General features: G+C 41.1%; 1 protein-coding gene across 5 annotated transcripts in view; it reads left to right on the plus strand.

The window, feature by feature from the left end:
- The window catches only part of Vav3 (vav guanine nucleotide exchange factor 3), a 336414-nt gene that overhangs the window by 141810 nt on the left and 180180 nt on the right, over positions 1–14424 (plus strand). For all 5 annotated transcript variants that reach the window (XR_005091832.1, XM_028879322.2, XM_037207020.1 and 2 more), the window contains exons 3-5: positions 5964–6022; positions 8161–8226; positions 13147–13255. Coding sequence is in view for 4 of the 5 variants with exons in the window: in XM_028879322.2 (XP_028735155.1) it covers positions 5964–6022; positions 8161–8226; positions 13147–13255 (234 nt within the window). In the remaining variant the exon portion in view is untranslated. The remainder of the gene's footprint in view (positions 1–5963; positions 6023–8160; positions 8227–13146; positions 13256–14424) is intronic.

The raw sequence follows: 14424 nt of genomic DNA on the forward strand, positions 1-14424 counted from the left end.
AATATTAACCCAGTCCGTGGGAGGTGGAGGTTGGATTTGAACTCAGAAAATCTTACCCCAGTCTGCTTATGTAACAACCTAGCCCACACTATTCCTAAAGGAGGTAGTTACTCTTGATAATTTCAATTATGGTGCTTCAAAAAAAAAAAAAGATTTTTATATTTGTAACCATCACCACCGAGGTCAGCACATGCTTTAATTTGACCCATTTAAGCTATGTACGTACACTATTCTTAAGAACGATGGAAACCCGTTTTCCCTGGCTTACAGTCTTGATCAGAAAGGATGCTTCGTCTGTTTCCCCTGGCTGTATTTCTTTGCTTGGCCCCTGGAGATGGTGTTCGGAGCCTTTTTCTAATGGCACCCTACAGGCAAAAGCCACAAAAAAAGCAACAGCCAGTGTTCAAGGAAATCTCTGAAACATGTGGCTGGAAGTGACGCTGAGCGGCAGCGTATCCTAATGGGGTAATTTACTGTGTGAAATTGGAATTGCAAAGAAAATTAATATAATGAGTTCTTTTGATTTCCTAGGAGACTGAAGGTGAAATATATTGCTAATCTCAACTCGCCATCTGGCTGGGTTTAGAACTGGGCCTCACTGTCAAGAATCTTGAGTTAAGGGCTTCTGTGTGATATACTGGTTCCCTCGGTTGCCTTTGGGTCACAGCTGACCTCTCCTGCTGCTTTTGTCTGACTGCAGACCAACACCCTGAAGCCCCCATTCCCAGTTACCTATTTTGGACCCTGTGTTTGTCTCTACTCCATAGGGCATTCGCTCTGAGCCTGCGGGAGCCTCGATGCCGCACCTGGGTCTCCAGCCACAGCTGCTCACTTGGGCTATTGGGCTGTCTGTCTTGCTATCCATGACAACGCCCTCCCGAACCACGGAGCCAGTTTTAGTACTCATGGCTCAAGCCTCTGGTTGCCCCTGCACAGCCCACCCCTCTGTAAAAATCACTGCTCCAGGAATTCTTATAGAGCCAAGCTATTGGATCAGAGAATAGGTGAAGAGGGAAAATCAGGAAGGTACATTCACAAATATATATATATATGTATTGCTGATATGCATGTTGGACCCCATAGTTTTTCCTTCAGCTATTCTCTGCAACTGTGGCTTCCTTAACTCAAGGCCATCCAAGGAGCTTTAGCAATGCTCCTGCCTACGCAGATGACTTGCTTCAGTTGCAGGTTCCAATCGTGATATTAATGTGCCGGATAAGCCAAGAGTGGGATCGTGTCAGGAGTCTCTTGAGGAAAACGGGAAGTTTGTCCGTTATTCAGTATTGCATTTAGCTTTATGTAATGGGGCTTTTAAATGGACAAATGGAGTGGTAAAACAGCTCTAACCGAAGAAAAGTCATCGTCAACCGAAAAAGTGACAGGAGCCTCCTACGCTCTTTGTTGGCTCTAGGGTTGAGGAGCTGCGTGAGCTAATATTCATTTTCACTGGGAGTTCCTTCTTCAGTTATTTTTTATTCCCCCCCCCTTGCGCCAGGCTAGCCCTTTACACATTCCAACTCCTGTGATCTAGGATCTTCTCAGTGATTTTTGCGAGGCAACTATTACTTGTTCACTTACTCGGGCAATGGCTAGTTATGTCCAGTGACTCTATGAGAACCAAACAGAGGGCAAGTGGCTTGGGTCTCCTGCCCTGAAGACATTTCCTACTGTTGGAGAGCTGAGTAACTATCACTGGAATCCTTGCTGCATCCTCACGGGCCTTTCAAGAGTGTCTAAGTTCATGTAAGCAGTTTAAAGAAGGTTCCTCACTCCTTCCCCCATGCCCAAGTACCCCTCTTTACCGTTCTTCCTACAGCAGAGCCTGCATATAATTGAACATGCATTTGGCAAGGATGTGACTGCTTGCTTTGTCGCAGAGGGTTATAACCACTTACTGATGGGAAAAGGGCAAAATCATTAGATTATTTACATATGCTGGAGTGTCACACAGCATTAAAATGAACAAAGTACATCTGTGCGTGATGGCATGGCTGTGATTGATGGTTAGTGACAAAGCATGACTCTGAATGTTTTAGAAAACTCTTAGAAAGATTTGAAAAAACAGCTTTATAATAAATCTCCTTGTTTTTGAGACAGGGCCACATTCCATAATGTATACTCCCCTAGAACTTGCTATGTGTCACAGGTTGGTCTTAAAGTTGTAATAATCCTCCTGCCTCAGTTTCCTAAATGTTAGGATCACAGATGTGAACCATCATGCCAGGCTAGGAGCCTGGGATTCATTTATTAGAAGAGGAAGAAATAAAAGGAAAAAGAAAAAGAGGATGCAAGAATTACAGCAGATTCTTAGCCGTGGTCCCCTCTGGATAGAGCTCAGAGAGGTGGAAGGTGGCGGCTTTCATATATTAATATTTTAACTTGAAAAAAATCTTGAGTTCTTTTGAAAGAAATTGAAAGCTGATTTTAAAAATTTTAAATAAAGTGATAAGTGCCAGGGCAGAATTATAGCCATGGTCTAAGAGAGGGTACATGAGACCCAGGCATGGGGTGGGAGTGGATCAGAGAGAAGGTCCCTTGGAGGAACCAGCAGCCTTGCAGAGCTCTGGCCACACCCCATCAAAGCTATGGGACTTTGAAGTAGACTTTCCAGGAGGTGCATCTGAAGGGATGCTCCTGCATCACCCAGGCTCCTCTCCCCTCCTGAGCTGTCACAGTGCTCAGCCACAGCTCCCAAGGACATCTCACATCCTAAGGTCTCCTTGTGGCTACCTTGGAGTACCTTTGAACTATTGAGGAAATTCCTGTGTGACTTCTGGCTACTGGCTGCTCACCATGACTTCCTGTCCCCTCTGTTCACTCCCTGGGTTCTCCTTCCCCAATGCAATTAGCCCTGTTTTCTCCTTTCTCAAACATTCTCAATGATCCTATGGCTTCTGGGATGTAATTGTCAATTTAAAGTGGGAATGAGAAGCCTTGCTCACTTCTCTCACCTTCCTCACACAGTAGGTCTAATTTATCTTACCCCAGTTATAACCTTGACTTCTTTACAGATGCCTTTTCTTACCCACGAGGCTAGAGGATGTGGGTACAGAAAGGAAGTCCAGGATGTGGAGTCAGTATAGCTTATTGTTACAACATTCTTGCTATCTCATCCTCCTTTCTGGGAATTGATGTCCATAATTTATCATCTTGAAATAACCATTTAAAAACCAACATATTGCATGGAAAAATAAGCTTCTTAGTGTCTTTCAGTATGTTTTCTTTCATAAATACTCTTGCCGGTCTGCTTCAGAGGGGCAGGCCAGAGAATCCACACAGAGGATTGGAGGATCTGGCATTGGTTTGTGTACTCCCCACTTTCAATCTGTAAACACTATCTTTATAGAACAGACGTGGTTCTAAAAGCACCACATGGACCAAACAGCCTTTATTTGGTTTGGCTAAACTTAATATTAGAACTATGTGAAATAGGATAAGCATAAAAGTGAGGGGTCTCACAGCCACTCATTGTAAGATCACCTCACATTCTTTCCATCCTCTGTAGCATGAATTTGTATCTGTATTGTCATTTAGATTGATTAGTAAACAGTCTTCATTGAATAAGAGGAGTTGCTTTAGCTTAGTTTTCTATGTACTTAAAGGTAGTCAGTAAGACTGAGGTAATAGACTATCATCTGGCGCCCTCTGGTGGCGAATGGATGTTTAAGTGACAAATCAAGCTGTTCTTGTTTTGTTTCTAGTTTCAGCTTCCCCTCTGCAGTGAGGGGGTAGGCACGTGGTTGTAAAAATACTGTAGTTGTTCTGAGTGTTGGCAGATAAAAGTCAAAAAGTGAATTATTTTGTAAATCTATAGTAATTCTACAACTATCTTCAAAGAACAAAATTAATTGCCATTAAAATGCATATGAAAGTAGCAGTAATAATATCTTATTGCTGTGTTGTTTTTCTTGCTAAACAGGGACTGAGATCACAGCATAAAACACAACAAGAGGCAGAGCATTCTCTGGGATTCTGTAGCATTGGCACATCCCAGTAGGGTGTGCCTAAACTCAACACTAGTTTAACCAAGGGTCTGAATACTAGTTCTCAGATTATTCCAGAAGCTTTTCCAAAACTAGACTTTTCACTTAGAAACACATGGTTTTGGCATCAAATTTCTGTTCTTTCTCTTCCCTAGTGTCTCAGTAGGAGACTAGGGTTAGATGTAGAATTTGGGGGTCAGAACCTTCCACCATCACCACCCCCCGCCCGGGTCTCCAGGTATCTTGCTTCATTTTACCCCTAGGAACTGCCCTAAAGTATCTTCTGTCCCTTTGCTCTTTTGTTAAAAATGTTGAAGTAGTTTTTGGTTTATTTGTAAGTTAATAAAACTATACACCTGTCATGTATAACATGCTGTTTTGAGCTATGTGTGCACTGGGAGAGTGCTTTCATAGAATTGATTGATATATGTGTCCTCTCTACTTTCATTTTTTTAGTGCTGATGAGCCACATCTATTCTTTTCACAATTTTCAAGAATCCAGGACAATAGGAAATTGCTATTTATAGTCAAAATATAATTACAATTCCCCGTGTAGCTAATTTTGCTTTCTGTAATAAAGCTTCACAAGCATTTGATGAGCATTCTCATTTTTTCCCAATAACTTTGTGCAGCAGTTAATTAGCTGTTCTTAATCTATGTTTTCTAGAGGCTAGCAAAGGTGAGTTTATCTGAAAACTAGCGAACAGGGCTCCAAATAGGCTCACTAGTGAGCCAGGTGTTTTGAGACCCCACCTGTGGGGCTGGTACCCTTTAGAACTTTCTCTGAGGGAAATCATTGCTTACATTTCTGCCTTGGAGCTGAGGAGTTTTAGAAGAGCAGTAGACTATCTCAGTCCAGGCAGACACCTTTCCTCTCGTTTCCCCTCTTACTCTAAATGAATTGCACAGCAGAATCTCCTTTGTTGTGCCCAACTATGAGAGTTTGAGCACTTGTATTTGTCATAAAAATAAGGAAAAGTCAATGAGGAAAATGCATTCTCAATCCTGGTTTCCTAGTGATGTCTCTGACAAAGGTGATGTTAGGTAAAAATGATTGAAAGAAAGATGAGTAGAATCACTAGGTATGGTTGCCAAAACTGTTCGTGGAGTATCCTTGGGCTTAGGTGCTGAAGTTCTTCATGAGGAGCTTTTGAAATGCATAATTAAAACTAATTTAGAACAAAAAATTCTTGAACACACTCAGAATTAGAATAAAGCAATTTGTTCTAAGTTGGCAATTATAAAGAATGGGTACCTTTTAACCATTTTGCATGTACTGTGTTATTTCATAGTCTACAATAGTCTAATGATCACTAGCTAGTATCTGAGGCCTTATCTAGAGGAAGAAGCCAAAACTAGTGAATGTAGCTGGTTGCTTAGAGTTACCATAATGATTGGGAAACATGGGTTTGAACTTGTGTCATCAGGCTCAAGAGCCGGCAATCTCAACCACTTTGCTGCTTAGCAATGCCTGCTGTGGTGTGGAAATATCCGATATCTGTGTGCTCCAAAAGGCACCAGAAACCGTGATGACTGAGTGCTTCAAATTTAGCTAGTATAGTCAAGGAGATGGAATTTATGTTTTTTTTTTTTTTTTTTTTTAAATTTTGACTTAAATAGCTTCACGTATCTAGTGGGTACTATGTTGGGGAACACTGATTTATGTGATATTTAAGGTTTTTCAGTATTAGGTATTAGATATTTGGGGTTAATGAGTTTAACTCCCCATTTTATTGGAAGGAGACTGTCACTCACTTCTTAGTAATCTGATTTAAGTGATAAAATTGGAAGGAACACAGGTATAGCCCAGGTGTTTAAGCTTCCCAATCATGACACTTTCCATTTACACTTTTTGAATCTACAAATTTATCTTTCATTAACCATTGTTAATATTGAATGGGAAAACAGCTGCTTTTGAGAAAACCTTTAAGCCTTGTTAAATACATGTTCAATGAACATTTTCCTCTTTTTTTTCTTCAGGTTATAGAAACATTATCTCGGTTATCCCGCACACCAATAGCGTTGGCCACAGGAATCAGGTAAGCTCATGCCTCTGTGGTCCTGTCTTCCATGTAGTTCATTGCAATGATTTTTTCTTGATTTCTTGAATGGCTATTGTTTGCAAAAGTCTTGATATATTAAATGCCACACACACACATTTGAGATTTACTGAGAAATTAAGAACTTATTCATAGAATTGAATGAGGTACAATGACTGAACGTTCTTCTCAGCTCCCTGGTGACTGCCACTGGTTATGGCTCCTTTAAATTTTTTTCTTCAGCATTTATATATGTATAATTCATTAAGACAAATGCAAATGTTTTAGTACATAAATATTTAAAAATATAATGTATTTGGTTCCTGTAGAAGAGACCATAAAAATAACTCACAACTTTTATGGGTTTAAGGAACAGTCAGACAAGTATTAAATGGTAGATGCAAAAGGATGTGTGTTGAAGTTTGGGTAATATATGAAAAGTTTGGAAGTAGATGTTTATTTGTACCATCTCCATGTAATAGAGTATAATACAGTTGGTAAGCATGGCAGTTGAGATGTGTTAGTTGTTCAAGCCTTTTCTCTTTTAGAGACTACACACTACTTAAGTTGGAGATGTCAGTAAAGAATAAAAGAAACAGGGAATGAAGAAGATATAGCCAGGCTACATGGAAATAGAATTTTCATTTTGTACCTTATTTCTTCAAGACTTTGTGTTCTAGACTCCATCCATGATAGGGCTTTGTAAGCCTCTATCTATGCCCTTTGGTTTCATTTTTCTGTGCCCAGGTTATATCACTGGGAGGGAGGGGACCCAAATGTGTTCCTGGATGCCACCACAGTGGTCTCTGGGAGGACGTCCTGAAGACCGTTGTTCAGAAATGGGCTCTGATTTGATCAGTTTTCTGTAGGAATAGATTATCAGCTGGTTCGTTCTTCAATTCCTTCTAATTTGCTCTTCAATAATGAGTACCTGTTCATGTCAATATAAATTTTGTGTCATTGTATGTATGGAGTAGACTTTGAAACAAGCATAGTCTTGTTTTGTATGTACTTTTGATTCTGAAAGGACACCTATCAGAAGTCTCTTTTTTTCTTGAAAATTTCTTATCTATATTTATAGCAGTGGACTATAATTTTCTATAGTGAATCTATGCAAATATGAAAGCTTGAGAAAATGTGCCTGTATCAAAAAAGAACAACTCTGAAAGCTTGGTTACATGTGTTCATTTATTTGAAAAAAAAAAAGTAGGTCCTTTTGCTATCTTAAGTATTGAATTAATTCATGATATATCTAAAGTCAAAATCGTTTTAAAAAATAAAAATATAGCCAAAAAGTCTGACTTTCAGTTAAACTCTTTAGGTATTATTTAAAATTTATTATTTTGATGGTTCCTTTTTTTATAAACATGAAACATACTTACTGGCGAAGAGTAGACCGTTTGCTATTACAATATAATTGCTATGGTGATTTTGTTAGGCTTACTTTTAAAGCATTATTTTGGTCATAAGATGAAATGTTATGATCCAAACAAAGATGTCAAATGATAGGAGTGGGGAAAATTAAAGTGTGCTGTTTTTAACAGAGGACAAAAACAACTTGTTGGTCTCTTTGAAGTCTACTTAGTTATGTTTCCAAAAATGAAAATAGAAAAAAAAAATGCAACTTAAACCGTGATGTCTAAATAGGAAAGTCTGCCAGGATCCAGATCATATCTGTGATGTCTTTGCCTACTAATACTCATCACACTTCCTAGCGAGCCATGAGAGATGCTTTGCAGTCAGAATCTTTATTGGGTCAGATCTTACAGCTGGAGTGAGGGTACTGAAGGCATGGGCATGGGTAAGGCTGCTTGTCTCCTGAACTGGGCACTGTGCATTGTGTCATAGGGTGGCCCTGCAGGTATGTGGCAGGAGGGAGATCAGGTAATCACATTAGCATGTCCCCAGCTGCACGTGTCTTCGGAGACTGGCTGTATGCTGGAGATGATTTAGGGTAGCAGGTGTTGCTGTCTCCCCAGGGGAACCCCAGGCACAGCTGCTGGGCAAGCACTTTTGGAGAAACCCTAGAAATCATTCAGTATGATGGCTTGTTTGAGTGGCAGCAAATTTTACTATTTAATTGGAGGTAAATGCTCATCTTGATGGCTCACTCTCCCATGTTTTTCCTTCCTTCCCAGGCCTTTCCCTACAGAAGAAAGTGTAAATGATGAAGACATCTACAAAGGCCTTCCTGACTTAATAGAGTATGTTAAATATTTTCAGTAAAATTAAGCCACTGCCTGCCCAAATTTGTGCTCAGTGTAGATGTGAACTGTAATAAGCTCTCTGCAGGGTAAAAGTGATGTGATGATTAAGGCATAATAAATATTATCTTTAAAATGATGATAGGAAGTTTCACAGGAAATATGCTCCAACTGGCTGTTTGTTCTTTTCCTGTGTTCCTGTGAAGAGAAACCTAACTGTAGAGAAGTAAAAACTGGACATTTCTCAAAGGCATAATAGAGAGGTAGATAAAACTGGAATTACACAATTAGGGAATAATAAAAAGGAAATAAAGTTTACTACTGGAGTTGTAGGGCTGAGAGTGTGTGCTTTGTAACCAGCCCGAGGAAGGACGGATACAGGCTGGAGCTATTCAGGGATGTATCGGTAGATGGTGCTTATGCCGAGCAGAGGAGCAGAGGATTCTATGGGCTTTATTATTTAATAGTCAAGAAAGGCAGAAGGTCTTGCAGCTGATTATCTTCTGCTGATTGAGTGACTTGTGCAGATTAAGAATAAATATAAAGCATGATCCTCTCTCCTCAAAGACCTTATGGCACAGCTCAGGCATGTTTGCAAAGAATTCTAAGAGATGGATTATGCTCCAGGGGCAATTCTTGGAATCTGTGGGAATCCATTCTTTCATCTGTCCAACACTGAACGTGCCTTTCCACTGGCTGTTCTATCTGCTCATATTGCTGGCCCCTCACCATTTGTCTTTCTCAGGCATCCCTTTACCTCCTCTGGTGACCCATCGGAAATAGCCACCACACCCTTTTCTTACTCTGTGATTTTAGAGTGTTTATTTCTGGCTACGGCAATGTGGCTCACTTCGCTTGCTGTCTGTGTCTGCCCTCCAAGGCAGCGACAGCAGGAGCTCTGGGCATGTCTGTATTCTTAGAACTTTAAACTGTGATGGACTGGAGGGATGGCTCAGTGGTTAAAGCACCTATACAAGCAAAAACAATCTGAGTTTAGATTCCTAGAACCCTTTTGAAATAGTGGGTAGGCACGACAGCTTGCCTGTAATTCTAGCCCCAGGAAGCAGAGGCAGAGGGGTTCCTCTAGAGCAAGCTGGCTAATGAGACTCAACATATGGACGAGCTCTGAATTTGATTGAGAGGTCCTGCCTCAGTGAATAAGGTAGAAGAGCCATCAAGGAAGATTCCAGATACCAACTTCAGGCTTATACACTTACACTCAGCTGCACACATATACACACATACCTATACCTCTACACATGCAAACATGCATAGGCACACACAACTATACCATATACACAGATACATGGAAAAATGAGGAAAAAAAGATGAAGCTGTGTGTGGTGTGTACACATGAATAAGCCGAAGGAACGTTAAACACCTACTGTGTGCCAGGCATTATGCATTAGGGTTGAGCTATCTAATCATTCAGTAGTAAGGGTGCGTTGTCTGCTCATTTGCGCACTAGCAAATTCTGTGCATTATCTCGTGTAATGACTGTGTTACGTTCCCACTGTTATAATTTAGTGAAAAACCAAATTTGTACATCAAACTAACTTTTGTGAGATGACCTCACTCATGGTAGTCCTCGAACCCAGATGTTTCAGACCCTGGAACTAGAGGTTCCTCATTACTGTCCTGGAAGAGATGTGTGGTGGTGACTTGGTGCTCTGGGAGCGCTCAGTAGAAGAGCAGGTGAGAAGAGTCCTACTGGTGACCGTAACAATGGGCAGAAGGTAGCTTTTTCTGGACTACGTGACATTTGGAGTGGCCTTGAAGTCATATATTTTTAAATGCCCTTTGAAGATAGCTTCTTACTGCTTCTAAAATTCCAAGAACTCACTACTATTAAGTAAAGTAGATGATGATTATCTCCTTAATTGGCAACAATGTTTTATAAAGTGACTGTAAGGTTATTGGTCTTGTAATAGGATCTCAGGAAGAACACATTAGATCCAGTGCTGTGATGATGTTCTTTTCAAAGCCCCTCATGGGCTGAATACCACTGATGGCCACTAATGCCTACCATCCGCCACCTTGTCCTGCTTAGTAACATTGTTAGGTGAGATATAGTTTGGAGGGGATGTTAGGTGTCAGGTAGGAGGAGACTTTCAATTCACACTGTCAGGGGATGGATTCCACATCCGTTTTGCTTCTGGCCAGACTCCTCCACCAGGACCAGCCCCTTCCTCAGTTGATTATCTCAGTTAGCCCCATCCTGATCTCAGCAGACTTCTCTGCCCTTTGATGGGTTTCACAAAGTGCCCAGAAGCATGGCAGCCAGGGATGGCATAAAGAGACCCCATCTCACCCATCCTGAGACATAATGAGACAAAGTGCTCCCACTAACCCAATTGCCCCACTGTTTTCTAGCCAAACTCCATCAAATACCCTGCAGTGGGAATCACAGAGCTCCCAACATGGCTTGACTCCTCCGAGTTCAAGCCAAAGTGAAAGGCATCTTTTATTCTTTCTCCTCGCTCCCTAATTCCAAATAGTTTCTGTGTCTGATGTCACAGTCCTGCGTTTGTCTCCTTCCTCATCAGCCTTTAGCCTAATTGCAGCTCTCAGCCTCACAGAGTTGGGCCTCTTGGCTTCTGGTCCCCCCTGCCTGTTTTCTCTTCCCTACCTTCCCTCCTCTGCAGAGCCCCTGCTGCTTTCTAGATATCCCAGTCAAGGCTGGGTTCACTGAGTGTATATCTCTTTATAGTTTTGTTTCAGCTCTTCCCTCCAGTGGCCCAGTACACTGCTGTGAGGGATTGCCAAGCTCAGCATCCCAGGCTGTCTGGACTCCCACCTTCATGCTATCGCCCTTTTCAGAAGCACAGTCTCTCTCTTCACTTGATGTGGGTGTGTGCCAGCCTTATTGGTATGGAAGTTCCACTAGGGTAGGCCTTGTGACTGCAGCTGTGCCCCCCTAGAAAAAAGTATTTTTACAGCAGATATCTATTGAATAAGCTGACATACTCATAATCTAGCTGAGCCATATGACCTCTTGGAAGCCTTCCTCGACGTTCTTTAGTGATTTTTCTCTTCCTTGCTTCTTTAGTTTGTGTTAATTTCTCTTGTTATATATAGAACTATATCTTTATAGGATGTTCTCCTGAAAAGTCAGTTTATGTGTGCTTGTGTATTATGTATGATGTGCATGCATGATGTGCATATGCATTCATGTGTGAGTGGGGGTACATTGGTGCCCATGTGTGTGTTTGGAGGTCAGATGGCAACCTTGCCTCCTACATTATTTGAGATTGCATACACAGGCTGGCTAGCTGGCCCACACACTTCCAGGGATTCTCTTGTCTTTGTTTCCTATCTTACTGTAGGACCCTGGGATTACAGATGTGCTAACATGCTAAGCTTTATGCAGGTTCCGGGAGTTCAAACTCAGGTCGCCACACTTACATGATAAACACTTTACACACTGGTCCGGATCCTCAATGGGAGAGCTTTTGATCTAGATGTTCCGAGTCTTTGGAGCGTGGAATTCAGTCAGTTCTTCAAAAATATCTGCTGGATGGATGAGCAGATGGGTAGGTGGGTGGACAAGTATTTCTGAAGTGAATTTTTCTCAGAGCATAGTTCTCTCAAGCTTCAGTTCCCTCCTTTAATATACCTTCCTTTTCTCTGGGTTTTGACAGTTCGCTTCTGTCAAATGCCTCCAAATAATCTTTCATGACAAACATAAACAGCCTGTGATTGTACCAGCTTTGAAAAATGTTCCAAGTTGCAGAGCGTCACAGTTATAGTGTTCTTACTTTTGTTCATGTCAATTTATAACATTCAGCCTGTACAGGCTGAAGAGGGGTGCTCAGGGCTGGTCATATGAAAGGGTGGAATTTCATTCTCAGAGAGATTAATGTTGCATTCCAACATCTCTATATTGGTCAAGGCCATTCTTTAGGGTTATGTTAGTAGAAGGCATTTATAGAAGTTTTAAACTAGGAGGGAAAACTGGAGAGGGTAGCAGTTATAAAACAGAGGGCATGCCATGCTTGACCATGTTCATAGTTTCGCAGGAGGGACTTGGGAACAGTGCCCTGGTCAGCCACTGGTAAAGTCCAACTGCTCTTGGGGGACCGGAAAGTACAAATATTTCTAAGAAACCGATATGTGGCATTTAATGGCTTTAAAGTAGATTTTTTAATATTTTAGAGATCTTTGCCTATCTCCCCCTTTAAAAATAAAATACAAATAGTTAACACAGATAAAGGCAGTTTGCTTGTAGAAAGGCGTCCATATATCTTCCAAGTGTGCTTCTAGAAGCATGGTTTGCAAAGAAATGGAATAGGTAATAATAACGTTACAGCAACTGTTGCCGTTATCAAACAGATTTTCACTATGTCACCCATTCCTTAACTCTCCTGTCCTTCCCACACTGTGCCCTTTAATAATATAATGAAGCTGAGGCCATGGAACACTGGGATGCAGAGGCAGTGTGACGAGACTGTTAAACAGTGTAAAACAAGCATGTTTTTAGGTCATGACTCTGCTGTAGAATAGATGGGTTACCTTTGACAAGTCTGGTGACTTCCAGGTCTCTCAGATTCATCATTTTTCATAGATCAAATACTAAGCCATACCCCTGTGTCAACCAGTGCCCAGAGAATTAGAGCTGTGGCTAGCTGCAAGATGATCATTAATATGGTTCAATGAAAGTAAATAGCCAGATAGGTATTAATTAGCACTGTCCCCATTGCTGGAGTCTTCTGTCTGTCCTTGAGATAATTGGTTGGGACAGAGTTATAATGAGAACTTCTTGACTCTTTCCACTAATTCCATTTTCCCTCTTCTCTGAATTTTCTGCTGAAGTCAGTGGGAAAATTTCAGTCTATTTTGGACTAAAACCTATAGGGCATGTCTCAGTGTTACATCCGCTGTACTAGAACACAGCCTTTATAACTGCATTCCTTGTTTCAGTGAAACCCGTGTGGAGGACGAAGAAGACCTCTATGACTGTGTGTACGGCGAGGATGACGGCGGAGAAGTCTATGAGGACTTGATGAAGGCCGAGGAAGCTCAGCAACCTGTAGGGCTTTCACTTGTTTTTAAAGGAACTCTGAATAGTTTTATTTTATTTTATTTTATTTATTTTCTTAAGGAAGGCTATTGGTTAGAAGATTAATTAATGTACTTTTAACTTCTGTTGAAATACTTAACCAAAACTCCTTGTTTGCTTATCACTTATGTAACTAGAACTTATTTGGAAATGGAAGCTGCTGGTTTTGTTTGTTTGTTTGTTTAAGTTCAAAATGACTGTAGGACTTTTTGGTCTACCTTTCTTTTCTTAGTGAGGAAATTGAGTCTTAGAGGCTAGTGCCATGTCAGTTGGCTGAACAATGGCAGAGTGTCAATAAGATACAATTTCAGCAAATGATGAGATTGTAACTGCGGAAGTCATCTTTTCCAAAACAGATACATTCTTTCGCTTTTAAATTTAACATAAGTTAAGTCAGTAGCTGTTCCCTTTTGCTCATTAGCTCTTGTCAGAAGTGACTCTCCCCTCTTGTTTTCTTTTCCTTTTTTTCATTCTTCTCTAATGCATTACATCTCAACTGCAGTTTCCCTCTGCTCTTCCCACTCCCAGCCCCAGCTTTTCCCTCTCCCCCAGATCCATTCTTCCTCCGTTTCCCTTCAGAGAAGAACAGTCCACCCAGGGATATCAAGCGAACGCCGCATAACAAGTTACAATTAGACTAGGCACAAACCTTCATATCAATGCTAGGCAAGGCAATAAGTTTTTTTTTTTTTTTTTTTTTATGTCTTCAGATACTAGCATAACCAGTGTGTCCTCTCAAAGCTTCCATCCATGCGTATATCTAGAATATCCAGAAAGAACTGCTTTGAACTGCCTTCTCATCCATAATTTGAAAATTTAAAACGTCAGCCACTTAGACATTTATTAGCATATTCTTTTATCCTCAAGACTTCTTCATCAGCTGGGTGGTGACTTAGCTTCTTCAGGGGTTTCATGAGTTGGCTCTGCTCTCTGTGCTCTGGCTTTTAATCAAGGGCCGAGGGAGGTTGTTGGGTTCCACACTGGGGAGTAGAGGCACAGAAGTAGGTTGGAAATATAATCACTGTGTGTTTAACTTGATGTATGAGAGGTGGGCTCCCCTGGCAGCATTTTCCAGAGGGTTTCAGATGCATCTCTTCTGCAGCTAGTGCTTCCAGGCATTCTGATCTTCAGGGTCTCCT

Source organism: Peromyscus leucopus, chromosome 6, assembly GCF_004664715.2.
Source record: "Peromyscus leucopus breed LL Stock chromosome 6, UCI_PerLeu_2.1, whole genome shotgun sequence".
Classification (NCBI taxonomy): Eukaryota; Metazoa; Chordata; class Mammalia; order Rodentia; family Cricetidae; genus Peromyscus; species Peromyscus leucopus.